At 49.6% G+C, this 17,060-nt stretch overlaps 1 protein-coding gene across 1 annotated transcript; it reads left to right on the top strand.

Moving 5' to 3' along the window:
- The first annotated feature begins 2,759 nt into the window (after positions 1-2,759).
- ASCL1 (achaete-scute family bHLH transcription factor 1) lies at positions 2,760-4,983 on the top strand. The gene is made up of 2 exons (XM_042944663.1): positions 2,760-3,563; positions 3,923-4,983. Exon 1 carries the CDS (start codon positions 2,760-2,762, stop codon positions 3,513-3,515), a length of 756 nt encoding a protein of 251 aa, XP_042800597.1. The 3' UTR covers positions 3,516-3,563; positions 3,923-4,983.
- Positions 4,984-17,060: the final 12,077 nt, after the last annotated feature.

A 17,060-nucleotide genomic window follows, 5' to 3' on the forward strand; every position in this document is an offset into this window, starting at 1 on the left:
GCTTTTCGTGGACGCCTCCTAGCGGCCTGCACCCGGGGCTCACCGCCGGGGCGTGTGGGTGGGGAGACACGCCTGAATAACCGCTATTTCGTCAGGTGGTCTACCAGGGGCTTCTTCGGGTACCAAATTGGTGATGTGGCTGTTTTAGGCCTCACAGCCTCCTATACTTCCCAGAAATGAAGACAAAAGTTATCTTGGAGTCCTCTCAACTCCTTTCCCGGGGTGGGGGGCGGGGGTTGGGGGTGAGGGGAGAGGACAGAAGTGTATATGCCACCGAGTCCATCAGTCGGGTCGACAAGCCACAGGTTACTGTGAGGAAGGAGGCTGGGTGGGGAAAGAGGGTTACAGAACTGGTCTCTGTTGGCACGGTTAGGTCCCGTGCTTCCCAAACCCACACGTTTTCAAAGAGGAAACTGAGGCAGAGAAGACAGGTGCTTCATCTCGGAGCCATTCGTCCTCACTGCCCATCACCGCCACCGCTACTGTTCTGGCAACCCTGGAAGCTAGGCACACAAACCAAAGGTGGCTCCTTGGGTCACCCCCATAGATCCTTTAGAAAGACCCATCTCCCCAAAGGGAGGTCCAACGAGAAGCAATTATTTGGGTAATTCTCCACAATCGTCCCTGCTTGCAGGTCTCCGATCAAAACTGTCTATTTCTACTGCACAAATCAGCCGGACGATTCCCTCTTCTTCTGTCTACGACGCGACCTAAGACGTGCCCCCAGCCTCCTTCCCCCGCCTCCAGCAGAGCGGTGCAGAGATGGGAGCGGCGGCTGGGTCCGCGTCCTCCAAAGGGCCGCTTCCCAAGGCGCCCCGAAGCTGGACCCGGCTCCGGCCGGAGAGCGCCAGGGCCGAGGCCCAGGAAGGGCGCCTGGGTGGGCGCAGTCCCAGCGGCCGAGCGACGGCTGCAAGCGACTCCCCCTCCCTCGCGGCGCCAGCACGCGGCCCCGCCGGGCTCCGCTCCCAGTCGCCTGCCACCGGCCCGCCGGGCACACGCCTGGGGCGGGATGGAGGCTGCGCCAAGGCAGCCGAGGTAACTGCGGCGGTGCCCAACGACCAGAGAAACTCCTCTGGCCCCTCAACCTCCACCCCCAACTCTTTTCTCAGACCCACTTTGGGAAACCCCAGAGCGCCCCGCTCTTTATGCATTCCCCAGCCGGTCCGGAAATCATCCTCTGGGATAAAGCCACTGAGGTCATCCTGGGGGGCATCGCGGCCAAACACCTACGTATAGTTCTGATCCCAACCAACCCTCAAGGAGATCACCTCCCGTCTTTATCGGCCCCCTCCACAGTTGTTCAGTTGTGAGGAGCATATCCTAGTTTTTATACCTGGATGGGACATTAGAGACCATCCAATCCAAACTTCTGTTGCTACAGACGAGGAAACTGAGGCTCGGAGCGGATTCCACTCACCAAGGGCCACAGAGCTAGCGAGAGGATGCTTTGGGACTAGAACCCAGCCTTAACGGTACTTTTATTTACTTTCGCAGTCCAATAATTCCCACGGAGTTCTCCCCATCTTTCTAACCTTCGATCCCAAATTTGCTTCAGCTCCCAAGAAAGGCGAAGACCCCCCCCCCCAAGAGAATGACAGTAGGTAGAAGAAAGCAGGAAAAATGGAGCCCCAGTCTCGTCGACCCGCACACCGCCTCGTGGCACTTTTTCTGCTCAAAGCCTTCCCTGAGCTTTGCTCCAAGTTCTCAGGAGAATCCCGAGGCACTTCACCCCAAACCTTTCCACCCATACACCCCCAATTCCCAGGGCCATTCGCCCGTCCAGACACGCCGGCCCCCCCTTTCTAGAGCCACCCCCGGCTGCAGCCCGCCCTAAGCGCGCCGCCTGTTTATTCAGCCGGGAGTCCGGCACGCGCCAGGCGCACGCACTGCAACAACAAACCCGGCTGAATGGAGAGTTTGCAAGGAGCCGGCACAGGGACCGGGCGGGGGGAGGGGAGAGGAGGAGGGAGAGTTTAGGGAGTGGGTGGGAGGAGGAGGGAGGAGGAGGGGGGAGTGGGGGCTGCAGCCGCTCGCTACAGCAGCGGGGAGTGGGGGGCGAGGCGGGGCCAGCGCTGCGCGTGGGGCTGGGTGTCCCATTGAAAAGGCGGCCGCACTCCGGCCGCCCAGCACTCTCTCACTTCTGGCCAGGGAACGTGGAAGGCGCACCGACAGGGCACCGGCCAGGGAGGGCGAGGGCAAGAAGGAAATAAGAAAGAAAGGGAGTTAACAAAATTTAAAAAAACAAAACAAAACAAAAACAGCCTGAGCCACGGCTGGAGAGACCGAGACCCCGGCGCAAGCGAGCGCAGCCCTAGGGGGCGAGGAACGGGAGACTCAGCAGAGCGTGCTCACCACTGACTTTTGCTCCTTCTGCCTTTAAAACAAAACAAAACAAAACAAAAAAAACAACAACAAAAAAAACAAGAAGGCGCGAGCGGCAGGCTCACACGCGAGCGCCACGCGAGGCTCCTGAAGCCAACCCGCGAAGGGAGGAGGGGAGGGAGGAGGAGGAGGAGTGGAGGGAGGAGGAAAAGCGTTTGCACCTTCGCTGCTCCCACCCAAAGAAGTCTCCCTGGGATTTTGTTTGGTTTTTTTTTGTTGTTGTTTTGTTTTTTTAACTTCCCTCCGGGCTGCCTCTTCATCTCTCCCCTTCTTTCCCTCTCTGTTCGTGCACCCAAGTCCTGTCTGTGTCCCCTCGCGCGCCCGCACCTCGCGTCCCCGCTTGCTCCCCTTCGGCTACTCTTTGGCGGCCGCTGCGCATGGAGAGCTCTGCCAAGATGGAGAGCGGCAGCGCCGGCCAGCAGCCGCAGCCGCAGCCGCAGCCGCAGCCGCAGCAGCCCTTCCTGCCGCCCGCAGCCTGCTTCTTTGCCACGGCCGCGGCGGCGGCGGCGGCGGCAGCGGCGGCGGCGGCGCAGAGCGCACAGCAGCAGCAGCAGCAACAGCAGCAGCAGCAACAGCAGCAGCAGCAGCAGCAGCAGCAGCAGCAGCAGGCGCCGCAGCTGAGCCCGGCGGCCGACGGCCAGCCCTCAGGGGGCGGTCACAAGTCAGCGTCCAAGCAAGTCAAGCGACAGCGCTCGTCCTCGCCCGAACTGATGCGCTGCAAACGCCGGCTCAACTTCAGCGGCTTCGGCTACAGCCTGCCGCAGCAGCAGCCGGCCGCCGTGGCGCGCCGCAACGAGCGCGAGCGCAACCGCGTCAAACTGGTCAACCTGGGCTTTGCCACGCTCCGGGAGCACGTCCCCAACGGCGCGGCCAACAAGAAGATGAGCAAGGTGGAGACGCTGCGCTCCGCGGTCGAGTACATCCGCGCGCTACAGCAGCTGCTGGACGAACACGATGCGGTGAGCGCCGCCTTCCAGGCTGGCGTCCTGTCGCCCACCATCTCCCCCAACTACTCCAACGATATGAACTCCATGGCCGGCTCGCCGGTCTCCTCCTACTCGTCCGACGAGGGCTCTTACGACCCACTCAGCCCCGAAGAGCAAGAGCTGCTCGACTTCACCAACTGGTTCTGAGGGGCTCGGCCTTGTCCTGGCCCCGGTGCGAGTGGACTTTGGAAGCAGGTAGGTTGCATTTGGGAGTGAACGGTGTGATATTCTTACCTTCATTCTTTTTCCTCCGTCTTAGTGTCTGTAGGAGGGGGACTGTCTCCACGGAGATGGGGGGGAGGGGGTTGATTTAAAGAATTTGTAAATTAATTTAAAGTTTGTCGGTTTCAAACCCTGGTTTGTTAGTTTCAGTATTGGCCTCTAAGAGTGGCTGGAGGGGGGATAACGGGGGGGGGGCGTTTTGCGAACGATGGAGAACCGAGTACTAGGACCTGTCAAAAGAGGTGTTGCACCTGACAGATCCTCCCTCAAACCTCCACTTTCCTCCACTGCCAGCCTCCAAGTTCATACTAACCTCTCCCCTTCTTCTCAAGTTATAGGGTCACCGCACAACCTACATCTTTAGTGCTTTCTTGTCAGCGATGTTGGAAGGGAGGAAAAAAAAAAGAAAAAAGAAGAGAAGAAGGAAAGAAAAAAATAAATTCAGGCAACCAACCGCAAGACCAACTAAGCAGCGCATGCCTGAGAAGCAAGGCTCTCTCGAAACAGGGATGCGCTCAGAACTCTATCTTTGCACTCCCAATTCTTTACGGAGATATGAAGGGTGACTAGGACCTGAGTCAAAGTGCAGAATGCAGCTTGCGTGCAAAAGCAGTGGGCTCCTGGCGGAAGGGAGCAGCACAGCCCTAGAGAAAACTCCCACCCACCAGTAACAGGCAGAACTGAAAGCACTTGCTAGGATGTCCTCACCTCCCCGCCCTCTCTGAAAGTGCAGTTCTAAGCCCTGTAGAAATGGGTTGGTGTCTTTCTTCTCATTATCCCCATCCCAATATGCTGTGGACATTTGTCTGCAGTGAAATTATGCTATACTCAGTCCTTCAAAACCCAGATCCTCCCCGGGGGGGGGGGGCTCCCCAAACCCCATTTCCTCACACCATCTTTTCTACCATTTTCATCATAGAATGCTTCCAATCTTTTGTGAATTTTTTTATTATAAGAAAAATCTATTTGTATCTATCCTAACCAGTTTGGGGATATATTAAGATATTTTTGTACATAAGAGAGAAAGAGAGAAAAAATTTATAGAGTTTTGTACAAATGGTTTAAAATGTGTATATCTTGATACTTTAACATGTAATGCTATTACCTCTGCCTATCTTAGATGTGTAGTTCACCTTACAACTGCCATTTTCCCCACGTGGTTTTGTAAAGAACTCTCCTCACAGGTGAGATCAAGAGGCCACCAGATGTACTTCAGCACCAATGTGTCTTACTTTATAGAAACTTTGTTAATGTATTAATGACGTTATTAAATACTGTTCAAGAAGAACAAAGTTTATGCAGCTACTGTCCAAACGTAAAGTGGCAGCCAGTTGGTTTTGATAGGTTGCCTTTTGGGAAATTTCTATCACTGCCTTTTTTTTTTCCTTACTGTTTTATTACAGACTTACAAGAAACGTGTATAACCCTGTTTTATACAAACTAGTTTCGTAATAAAACTTTTTTCTTTTTTTACAAATGAAAATAATCAGCCTCCTCCACGTCTTCCTTGACTCCACGGTCCCTGCACAAGTTATTTTCGAAATGCCAAAGGGGAGGAGTGGGTGGGGGAGAAGAGGGTGGTATACAGCATGCTAAGTGGCAGAATTGACAAAGATAAGTGCTATAACCAGTCCTACCCAAGGTGACTCTATGACAAACGTAGAGGGAAAAGATAGGTAAGTAAAGACAACTTTCTTCCACTTTTATGCTGCAAACGCGCAAGCGTGCACACACACACACACACACACACACACACACACACACCCCGAGAGAACAGGTGGTGAGTAATGACTGCAATGTCTTTTGATGAAATGATTGTATATTTAAAAAATCTCCCAGAAAAATGAACTGGAAGGAGAGGATCCTCACCTTCACTTTCTAACCCTTAGCCCCATTTGGAGAGTTTCTCATTGTGAAACCATGGAAAAGCTGGATGAGATAATGGATATTAGGGGTGGGCGTAAAGCTGCTGGTACTGGAGCTTGTGCAGGGCAGGGGTGCGGGGGGGAGGCAGTCTTTGCTGTGCTCCCAGTGGTGGGTGTGTTCTTCCTTCACTTCTAGGCACACATTTTCTGTTCCTTTTCCCCACTCCACACACTTCCCATATTGATTTTAAGTAAGGAGCACCTATGATATGAATTCTTTGCAGAAGGAGTTAGATTTAAATGAATAAAAGCCTTAGAAATGTGTGGTCGCTTTGAGACACTGGCCTATCTACGTTTGTGACTCTATCCGAATAGCGTGAGCTGCGTGTAAAAGTACCCAATTACCAAGATTCAAAAAGAAATTGGTGGGTTTTTGGCTGGCTTGCTTCTTGTCAGTTAGCAAGGACGTGATCAGAATCCTACCCCCTCTCTCGTTGGCTCCTCGCTCGCTGCCTGCATTACTTGCAGATTCAGTTTGCGTGTCTCCAGCCAAGCGGAAAGCCTAGCGCAAAATGCATCTTACAAAACCCAACAAAGAACGGAGAGCCAGCATGTCTTCCAGAGTTAAAAATCTAGTCTGTGTTGGTACATCTATACCATTTAGTGCACAGAATAATCATTTTTTAAAGCCGCGATGCACGGAGCACGCCACAGCGTCTGATGTCATTTTGGTAAATGACCCTCTATAGAATGCACATTGAAGCTTCAGTCCTTTTCAAAGAGATGAGCGTAATTAAGGGGAAAAAAAATCAGTAAATTCCTCATCGCCATAAATAATCGGACTTTCTGCCAGCAGTGGGCCAATTTAGAGCTTACTTGAGGGAAGTAATGCCTTTGTGATGCCTGCTTTTATTTTTATCTTCTCATTTGGAGGACCAGAGCTGGGGTTCCCCCCCCCAATTTCTTTTTCTTTTAATTTAGCTCCTTTGCAAGTTTCCAGATAAGGTATGCAAAGAAAGTGTAGCAAGTCATTTATGGCTATGAATATAACATTAGGATAATGTTTCAGCACCCACAAAGGGGATTTTTCCCCCCTTCTCCTCGTGAAGACAGGTGTTCTTTTACTCACTTCTGAATGGGAAATATCCAGTCTCGTTAAACTCGAGGCAAAGTTAGCCGTTGTTTGCCACAATGCGAAGGCAAACTCTAAAAATTCACAAAAACACACACAATTTTGCCGGAGCTAGGAAAGGGCAAAGCGGGGATTGGGCAAAATCTCATTACATCTGCTCTAATCGCTTAGCAACACAAAGCCGGGGCTTGTGCGGGGAAGGGAAGCCATTCACACTGCTCTGACAGGCCGCATTCAGCCAGCATTAGTCAGCTCCATAAATCACCGCTGCCCATTGGCTGCGCCGCGGGCTTTGCAGCGGCCCTGGGCTGTCAGCGAAATACAAAATGTGGACCCCCGCGACTAGCAATCGCGGCCTCTCCCCCGTCCTAGCCCCCACCTCACTTTTTTTTTTTTTTTTTTTTTTTTTTTTTTTTGGAGAGGGGTAACTGGAGAAGAAAACTGCCTTGACTTTATTGACTGAGAAATCTTACCTATTCAAAGAATAGCCTGGAGACCACCGAGTTAAGACTGGAGGCACGCCTGAAATTGACGAGGAGGAGGAGTGCACAGCGCTGGAGCTAAAGAAAAAAGCAGACTTTCGCTGGCGGCCGAACTGTTGAACGCGAGTGTTATAGGCTGAGCTGGAGCTGCTGGGACACACTTTGCACCCTCCCCGGCAAACAAAGCCTTAAAAAAGATTTTTTTTTTAATTGGCAGTACGACTGTGTGTGTGTGGAGAACTTATCTCTAGTTCACATCAGGCTGGCCCAAGGGAGAGTGAAGAAATGGGTCTGTTCTCTGCACAGAGCATCAAAGGAATAGGGCTGAGATGTAATAAGAAAGGAGTGGCTGTGCATTCCCACTTGGCTGTTTTTGCAGGGCTGGGGCTGGTGGAACACAGAAGCCAGGGCAATTCGATTCCTTCTGAGTTTCAGTATTCTTGTTTGTAACCTGGTGTTGATGGTCCCCACAGCAGCAAGAGGAGACAATGGAAAGCAGTTAGCATTTGCCTTGTGGGGGAGTTTACAAGCTCTATGGAAATGGCAGAGCCTGTGGTTGTGAATTCTTGACTTCCAGTCCTGCCCCTAGTTTCCACAGGAACGGTCAGCTGATGCGTGTAAATCACAGCCTAGATTTGAGGCTTACCCATAAAACAGAAAGAAGTCTGGGAGTCGACATGCAGTTAAGGTCCGCTTTACCGGGAAGTTCGGGTCACCTTACTTCAAATGCCACCTCCTCCAAGAAGTTTCCCTGAACACTCTATCTAAAGCAGCTCTCTGCTGGCCCTAGTCACTCTCTACCCATTACGCTATTTCTCCTTCCTGGCATTTACTACTATGTGAGAAAGCTATATCTTTGTTTATATGATTGCTGTCAGTCGCCCCCTGCTAGACAGTAAGCTCCATGAGGACAGGGACCTTACCCGTCTTGCGCACTGGAATCTCCACAGCCCTTGCTGTGGAGATAGGTATTTGGTGACTGAATGGTCTGCCCTGTTGGATTCATAGCCGAGCTACTTAACCTTCCTTTCCTCCTCCAGTCTCCCCCCTCCCCCTCTCTGCTGTGCTTTGTGTTTGAGGAGGCTGGTTGCTGTGGACTTCCTCAGGAGGGCTCCCTTGCCCTCTAGCTTTCTGCTGGGTGTGGCCAGTGGGAGGCACCGAGAGGAGATTGAGAGGTAGTAGGGGAGGTAGGCTGGGAGGTTTATAGACCTGCTCCTCACTGCTTGGGCTCAGTTGCTCTGGCAGTGGCTCTGCTCCTTGGTCTAAGGCCACGGCTCTTGTCAGGAGGCCTCTCTCCCACGACAGCAGATCTTGCTGGGATGTAGTAACAGCTTCTTCCTCTTGCTCCTTCAGGCACAGAGGTGGTAATGGCTCCCCCTTGTTGGGAGTCTTCAGGGTGCTGCACGGTTTTGCTTCCCTTAGTCCCACCCACAACTCTGTCTCCCCGTTAATCTCCTTTCATTTACCTTTTCAAGTGTGCCATTCGGTCCTGTTGACCTTGGCTGGTACACTGGTTATTCTACAGGATCTCCAGGATGTGTTCATTTTAAGATTTCCAGGGACTCGTAGGTCTGTCAGTAAGAAACTTCTTAGGTCAGAGGTGGACCTAGGTCTGTTCAGGACCTAACTTTGGAGAATCACTTCATCTTTTTGAGCTAGGAATGACTTAGCAGAGCGTTGGCAAAAGAAGTCAATTATAGTTTGCTCTTCTGGAAAATGAGGATAACACCCTCTCTTGGTAAATAGAAAACGTAAGGGCTTTAGAGCTGACAGCACAAGAAATGTCATTGCAGTAACCGTTTCTCCTATCTTCCTGAACCAGATAGAAAGGTGGTGCTGGAGGCTTGCCACGAAGACAAAGGCCATGCTTAAGGTGGGGGAGCCACTCGTTCATTCACTCAGCCATTTATGTCCTGCCGGAAATGGAAGAACAAGTTACTAAATTTAGCCCACATTTCTAGGACTTCATTGTCCTAACTTGTATCTGCTAGAGTGAACTCTCTGAGAAGCTTGTTTTATTGCAACCTCCTTTCAGAACACTGTGGATGCGTCTCTGATAGTATTGAATGCCCTCAATCCTATGTTCCTTTTCCCACTGTCGAGAAGGCTCTGAACTTTTTTTTTTCTCCCTCTTTCCACTCCCGGGCCAAGAAATGATCCGTTTTCGGATTCCCCCAGAAACTCCAGGTTATCCGAGTCAACGGGAGGGAGGGACGTGGTTTCACTGACGCTAACGTTCTTTTCCCGCTGCGCGTGCAAAGGGCTGGGCTCTAAGGCAGGTCGAAGTTATATTCCTTCTTCCTTTGTATGCAAGATTAGGTTGTTACAAAAGAGGGTGTGTAGGTTAATGGCAGGAAGCAAGTTGCAGCGCGGAGCGCGGGCCCCGAGCGCGTGTCAGGTTTAATGATTTATTCAAGCTGCAGAGCATCCGGGCGCTGATTGGCTCCAGGCATGCGTCCGCTGTCAGCTGCGCGCGCCGGCCTCGCCCAGCTACCTGACTGCAGGGGTGCGGTGGGGGCCGGAGGGGAGTGGGGCGGGGGCGGGGCGCCGGAGCCCGGAGGTGTGAAAGGGCTGAAGAGGCAGAAGGTGAGCGAGAGGAGAAGAGAGAGACGGGGGGGGGGGGGGGGGGGGGGGGGATGTGGGGGGAGAGGAGAGGGAGAGAACAAGGGGAAGAGAGATTGGGATGGGGGGGAGGGGGGAGAAGGCGGGGAGGCAGGAGAGAGGAGGAAGAAAAACTCTAGAATGAAGTCCGGGGTAGAGAGGGGAGGCGAGAGCGAGAGGTGAGAGGGGACAGAAGAGGAGAAAACCAGAGGGGGAAAAGGGACAAAGAAGCAGAGGGGAGAAATGAATGAGAGAATCGAGAGAGGCTGGAGAGGGGAGTGGGAAGCGCTCCCAGAACGTCCCACGTGCGCCCCCCTCCAGGCAGCCTGCAGGCGGCCGCTCACAAAGCCGCCTTTGATGCGCTGGCTACCAGGGCTATTTTGGGAATGAGATGGGGGGAAAAGGCGCCAACCCACACTCCTTGACGGGAGTCACTTTCTGCAAAGTACGTTGGAGAGGACTGGGCCCTGGTCCGGGCAGTCGGGGCAGGAAGTGGACTCCGGGGACAAAGCGCGGCACCTGCCAAACGCAAGAGCGCTTGGAGGGCACCTCCCCCCTCGCGTCTCGACGCCCCCCCCCCCCCACTCCCCTGCGGGAAGGAGGGCGGGGAGGCTGCGCCTCTGGGCTCGGCGCTGTCCCAGCCCCGCCGCCTGTGGACTCTGCCGCCGCTCAGCCCGCCCTCGCAGACCCTGCCTGGCAGGGTCCCTCGGCCAGCCTTCCGTTGGGTCTTCCCCTGTCTTTTGAGTCACTTTCTCCCTCTCCATTCTCATTTCCCTTTCTCCGCTTATTTCTTCCTTCCCCTCGCCTTTCTTCCCTCATTTGCTGTCTCCTCTTTCCCCCCATCATTATTTTCAATTAACAACACCCAAACACTTCTAGATGGGACCCCTGCTCCAGCCAATGGGCCCTTTGGAAGGAGGGAGTGGGTGAGGAAGAAAAATATTTGGGGCGAAAGGGAGTGTGGCATTTGAAAATCAAACGGGAAAAACAGCCCACTGTGTGCATTTTCCTGGGTAAAGTCGCGGAGCCATCAGAGTGGCCGCTAGTGCTGGGGCTTGGAAATTCTATCTATCAGTAATCACCCCTCTCCTAAGACCAGGACAGAAGTAAAGCTGGCTTCCCCCTCTCCTCCCACCTCCAGTACACACAGCCCTGGCCTCCCCCAGCTATCGCTCTTTACTAGGAAAAACAGTCTGTCCCCATTGTGCAGATGCCAGCAAGGCCTTTGGCGAAAGGGAGGCCGGCCAGGCCTCTGATCAAACTCAAAGGTTAGTTAAAAGACAAAAACAGCTGAAAGTCTTCATGAATAATGCTGGGCCAACCCCCCCTACCCCCCCCCCCCCCCCCCAGCTCAGTGTAGTGCAAGCCCCACTCAATGCCCTACCACTTTGTTATGCTGCTCGCCTAAGTCAGAATTTCACAGAAAGCCGGAGAAGAAAAGCTCCCACAATTAGGGGTCGCCTGTCAGAAAACATTAACGCCTTCCTCTCCCAGCCTGTCAGGCGTGCTGCAGATACAAACCGCCATGGCGAATTGGCCCGTCTACCCGGTGAAGCACCCGCCGGGCCGAAGGGGCGCAGACTTGAAAGCGGAAGGAGATGGGTCCTGGGTGGGGTTCCTTCAGTGTCGGGGGTGTGCAAAGATACCTCCGGCTTCTTCTTCCTAAGAGTCAGCACCAGATGCCTGGGAGAGGTCATAGGAGATAGTCCTGTGGATGAGCACACGGACCTCCCGGACGAGGGCAGTGTAGGAGGCCCTTTTCTGGCAATGGCCGTGGTGCGGCTGGGCGCACGTGGCCAGACCCTCATCTCTCCTGACTGAGCATTTTCCAAGTGCCAGGCGTCTCCTTTTGTTCATAATGAGAGCAATCCTGTAAGGTGTTGTGTTATTATATTTACCTTATGGATGGAAAAAAATGAGGGGCTCAGAGAAAGCTCTATGACTTCTCCATGATCACAAAGCTAAGTAGTGGCAGAGTCAGGATGTGAACCCAGTTTTGCCTGACTCCCAATTCCAGTCTTTCAACCATAATCTAGCCCATACGTAGTCTTTCCAATAAGATCCAGAGACCAACTTTCCGTTTGTCTGCTTCTGAAAACATGACCAAGATGCAAGCATGTTCTTTCTTGTATTCCCAAGAACACTTCCTGCTTGTAGAACAGCATCTGGCCCACATCTTGGCGCTCAAAACCTTGTGGAAGGAAAGAAAGACGAAGGAAGGAAGAAATGAAAGGAGGAAGGGAGGGTGGGATTCCTTAGAATGGTCCTTCTGATTTTCATTGAACATGATTTTGTTCCAGGTGTTTGATTTTGGGGTCAAGAAATCAGGCTGGGGTTCTCCATGTACCATCATCAATTAGCTAGGGACTTGAATCTCCATTTCCTCATCTGCAGAAGCGGAGATAACAACAGTTATCCGTGAGAGTAATTACAAAGACAGAATAGGATAAACTACGTAAAAGTGCCTAGCTTGGTATGTAGCACACAGTAGGCTGCTCAAGAAAATTCAGGTGAAAGTTAAGCAGGATTGAGTCCTTTATTTTTGTGGGCCAGGAGAAAAATGCTGCGTGTGCAATTACATCCGTGAAACAAAAATGACCTTTGGATGTGATGACGGCTATAGCTAAGCCATCAGGCGGTTCTGTACTGTTGCTCTGTGGTGCTCCTACCACAGGAAGGTATGAGCTACAGCAGGATCCACGCAGATGGGTCTTAGGGAGACTGTCTGGCGGTGGGAAAGAATTCCAGGGCCCCCAAGAAGAGAGCAGTCACCATCTAGTAAGAGCCGAATGGTTTGGCTGTGGCTTATTGCTCCCCAGCGAGACAGGCAGGAAATCATCAGCCCATTTTGTGGAAGGCGAAAATGTAGCTCCAAGAAGTGATCGCTTTGCCAGGAGAAAGGAAGCACATTTCATTCATAGAAATTCAAGGATGGCCATCACTGCCATTGCATCTGGCACTGGTGAGATGACTTAATTTTTTTCTCAGGTTTATTTAGTTTGAGAGAGAGAATCATTGCATTGTCATTGCAGAGCCTGACAGGGAGCTCAATCCCACAAACCGTGAGATCATGACCTGAGCTGAAATCAAGAGTCAGCTGCTTAACCAACTGAGCCACCTGGGCCTCCTGAGATTGCTTACATTTGTATCAACTCTCAAATCTCTGTAATTCCACCAATCAGTTCTTCCAGGCTCCTAACCACCAATTTGAGAAAGAAAAGAGAGAGGAGGGGGGAGGGAGGGAGGGAGGAAGAAGGAAGGAAGGAAGGAAAGAAGGGAGGGAGGAGAGAGAGAGAGAGAAAGAAAAAGAAAGGAAGAAAGAAAGGAAAGAAGGAAGGAAGAAAATGAATGAAGGAAGGAAGAAAAGGAAAAGAAAGAAAGGAAACCAGTGAAGCTTTTTTATAAGCCCAGGAATGTTTAATAATTCTGCAACAGTTGGTCAGCTTCTCCATCATTGTTTTTCCTCCAATTTCTTGTGGGGATGTTTTGGTTTCCAGAGAACAGGAGTGAATGATTGTCACGTCCTTTGTCTCTCCCACATTTTCATTTTCACTCATTCTCTGAACAGCCTTCTCCATCTTCCAGAAGACAGAGTCTGTCCTTGATAAATAATCATTACCTCATGGACTGCTGGCTGTGATCATGGAGGAGTGTAAACACAGGGTCTACTCTGAGCATATTTTATGACAATATTGTGTTGCCTGAGTATGTTCAGAATGCAGTCATGTTGAAAGGCAGGCCAATCTTTAGGAGCGCCCCCCCCTCCTCAAGCACATGATCGAAGATGGGTGAAGTGAAAACTGGTTTCTTTTACTGCAGGGATACAGCCAGTAGTGGTTTATATAAACTGATGATGATATCTTTTCTGTGAAAAAAAAAACAAAAACCAAACAAACAAAAACCAGAATGAGCAAACATCGCAGCCCTGGGAGGGGGCCAGGCTGGACCAGTCCAGCTTCAGGATTCAGACAGTTCCTAATGTCTCCACTTTCCAAGGGGATGGAGGCAAAGGCTTGGGGAGAAGGCAGACCCCCTCTGGGCATGTTCTTTTCCCGGTCTTTTCCTGTCAGAGTGGCCAAGAAGCTTGCTCTGTACCCACCTTCCCACCCTCAGGAATATTCCCCTGCTTCACTGGGATACACAAACAAAGGGCAGTTTTTTCCGTGGCACCTAAATAGGGTAAACATTTCAGTGAACAGCTTATATGTTGACAGAGATCCTCTAGAGATGAAAACAAAACAAAAAAAAAAAACAAAAAAAAAACCAGGCTAATTCTAATTCTAGGTACTTTTCCTAAGGGAAAAAAAAAAAAAAATCAGATATGCTCAAAAGACACACAGCAAAGAGTGTTGTAGCATTATTATTATTTTTTTATAGTGTTGAAGAATTTAAAACAACCCAAAACTTTTATGTTGGAGTTTTGGTTCAAATACGTATTGGCAGGATTCTACGATAGTATATTGTGCAGAATTGTAAATAGTGATATATATTTAGGAAATTTATGTAGATTGGTAAATCCGTGATATAACTATCTTGTAAGTAAAACGAATAGCCATCATCTATACTTTTACCAGCCAGAGAAAACCAGTCAATGTACAATTATCTATATATTCTTTGGCAAAGTGGTTTCATATAATTCACTTTTTTACTTAAAATATGAACGTTAATCAGTTTAGCTATTAATTCCACACGTATTTTCCCATGCCCTATTCTAGACCCTCAGGATACCATAATGAGAGACCAACATGACCCCAGCCCTTACAGTCTGCGCGGTAAGAAAGACATGAAAAAAATCTTGTAGTTACATATTTCTGATTCATCACAGTCTTCTACAACATCATTTCAAATATTGACTGAATGTACCATAACATCTTAACTAATCTGTGTAATTTTACACAAAGAGATTTCTTTTTCTTTATTTTATTTTATTTTTTTATTTTTGCCATGTGTGACTAAATCCTGTGATGAAAAACTTTATAACCAAACATAATTATATCCTCAGGACATATGGGAAGGAGAATGGTTCTGTTAAAGGAAATGTGTTTTCTGAAGACTTTTGGATTCATGTTACATAATTGCCTTCAGAAAGGCTGAATCAGTTGCAATTTCACCAGCAATGATGAATACCATGACCTCACTAGATATTATTATATTTTAAACAAACAAACAAACAAACAAACAAACAACCTTACCAATTGCTTTTTTTAAAGCAACATCTCTTTCTTGCATTCTGCTTGTCTTACATCATTAGTGACATTCAAATTTTTTCCATATTTATTTACACCAGTGTTTCTCATATACTAGACTGCATTATAATGAAGCTGCATTATAAGAAATGGGGGCATATCTGCCTAACATACATATTCCTGGAGATTCTGATGAACTAAATGATTCTGATATAAGGCCTGTTTGTGGACAGTGGTTTTAATGTTAGAGCCCTCCTGGGGAGGTAAGTCAGAGAACCAACATTAGAAATGACAACGGTGAATGGGATAAAACCACCAATAGCATAAAAGTGATTTATATCCCAAAATTACTTTTCTGAAGTTCCAGAGATTGCGTGTTCCCAATGGTAATCCATAGGTGGGGAACGTGAAGGATTACTTTGGATTCTGACTCCCCAAGTGTTCCCGCCTCTCTCCTTTCCAGCTTCGTCCCATTCATGCTGACCTCCCAGCCCTGCTCCCCACCTGCTGCTGGCCTAGAGAAGAAAGCCATTTCCATTGGCCTTGGCTGCCTGGGGAGATCTATATTACTCTGGGGAAGACAAGAGCTGTCCCCATCTTGGTAAAGTGTGAAATTCGGTTTTGATTGCAAAGGGAAGCCATTTCAACGGGATTACACCGTGACCATGTAGATTAAACTCAGCCATATGGCCCAGGATGCTTCTTCCTACTGCCAGGTAACAGTGCATTGCTAATGACGCAGTGATGACATTTTCAAATGCAAAAATAAAGCCACCTGGACTGGAATAAAGGAGGCAAAAGTTGACAAGATTAACAGAGCTTTCAACCCTCTGTGCCCTTTGAGGCTGAGATGCGACTTGTTTAATTTGTAAGTATAACCAATGAGCATGTCCCTGATGTTATAAAACAGCTCTGCCTGCTTTGCACAATAGAAAGAGATTGCAGCAAAAGGGATTCCAAGGGTCGACTGACTCAAAGAGATTGCTTGACCTCACCTAGCCTCAGTTTCTTCATTTGTGAAGAGGGCATAAAAACACACTTCACAGGATTGTCTTAAGAACAAAACAGGTTATGTGATGGTGATTTGTAATCTGCTAGTGGCTCTACTAGTGTAAAAAAAAAAACCCAAAAATACCCAAGATGGTTTCATTGGTCAGAGCTCTCAGTTGCAAGCTACAGAGATGCATTGGGTGGCTTACACTGAAAAGAAATTTACTGAAAGGCTCTCAGTTGTTCACAGAGTTATTGGAAAGGCTGATTCCGGGGGTCAGAAAATGAAGCTGACAGAAGTCAAGATCATGGCCAACGTATTTCTCCATAATAGTTGGGTAAAGCGGCAGCCCCTTCTGCCTCCAGCCTCTGGATACCACCATTGATGCTGACAACATCTCTGGCGCTAGATATTGGTTGTGAAATTGGCCGGCCGCGGCCATAGCCCCAGCTGCGATTGTGATAAAGATGAATTCTCTGCCGGCCCTGCTTCTTTGTGCCACTAGCTGTCAAGTCCACAGCTGGAGTAGGAGCTTCTGATTGGTTGAGACCTAGATGCAGGGGAGACAGGAAGGCAGCGTCTGGCATCGCCAGCTTTTAGAGCAGCAGATAGGCTTTGCTTTCAACCAAAATGCTTAACAGCATGCAAGGAAGGACACTCAGATGCTAGGTAGCACAACACAAAGACCAAAAAAACAAAAGAACAAACAAGCAAACAAACAAAAAGTAACAATAAAAACCAACAAACAGCTTTTAGGGCAGGGATCATGAAACTATCTGTAAAGAGTAACAAGCAGATGGGTTCTGCAATGGCAGTTTAAGAGCAGCAGGAACAATATGGAAATGAAAAGGTGGCTGTGTTCCAATAAAACTTTATTTGCAAAGACGGGATTTGGCTTTCAGATCATAGTTGGCAGCTACTTGCTCTAGAGCGATGCTGATGGTGACAACTAGGGTAACTTTAGAAACTGTCCTTCGGGTCCTGGCTGGAAATGGATGCAGGTGGAGATAGGAGCAGTATTTACATTGTGCTCTGGCAGGATATCTCCCCTCAATCGGTGCCCCTGCCACTGGAAACTGTTGGTTTCTCTGAAAATTGTTTCCTAGTTTGGGGGGTTAAAAGCACAGAAACGGTTTGCATCTGAATAGAATTGAAGTTCAGATCTAAGCCTTAGATGAGACACTGTCCAGGTGAGGAGTGTGGCAGAGGAGAG

The sequence above is a fragment of the Panthera leo genome, chromosome B4 (assembly GCF_018350215.1).
Source record: "Panthera leo isolate Ple1 chromosome B4, P.leo_Ple1_pat1.1, whole genome shotgun sequence".
Classification (NCBI taxonomy): Eukaryota; Metazoa; Chordata; class Mammalia; order Carnivora; family Felidae; genus Panthera; species Panthera leo.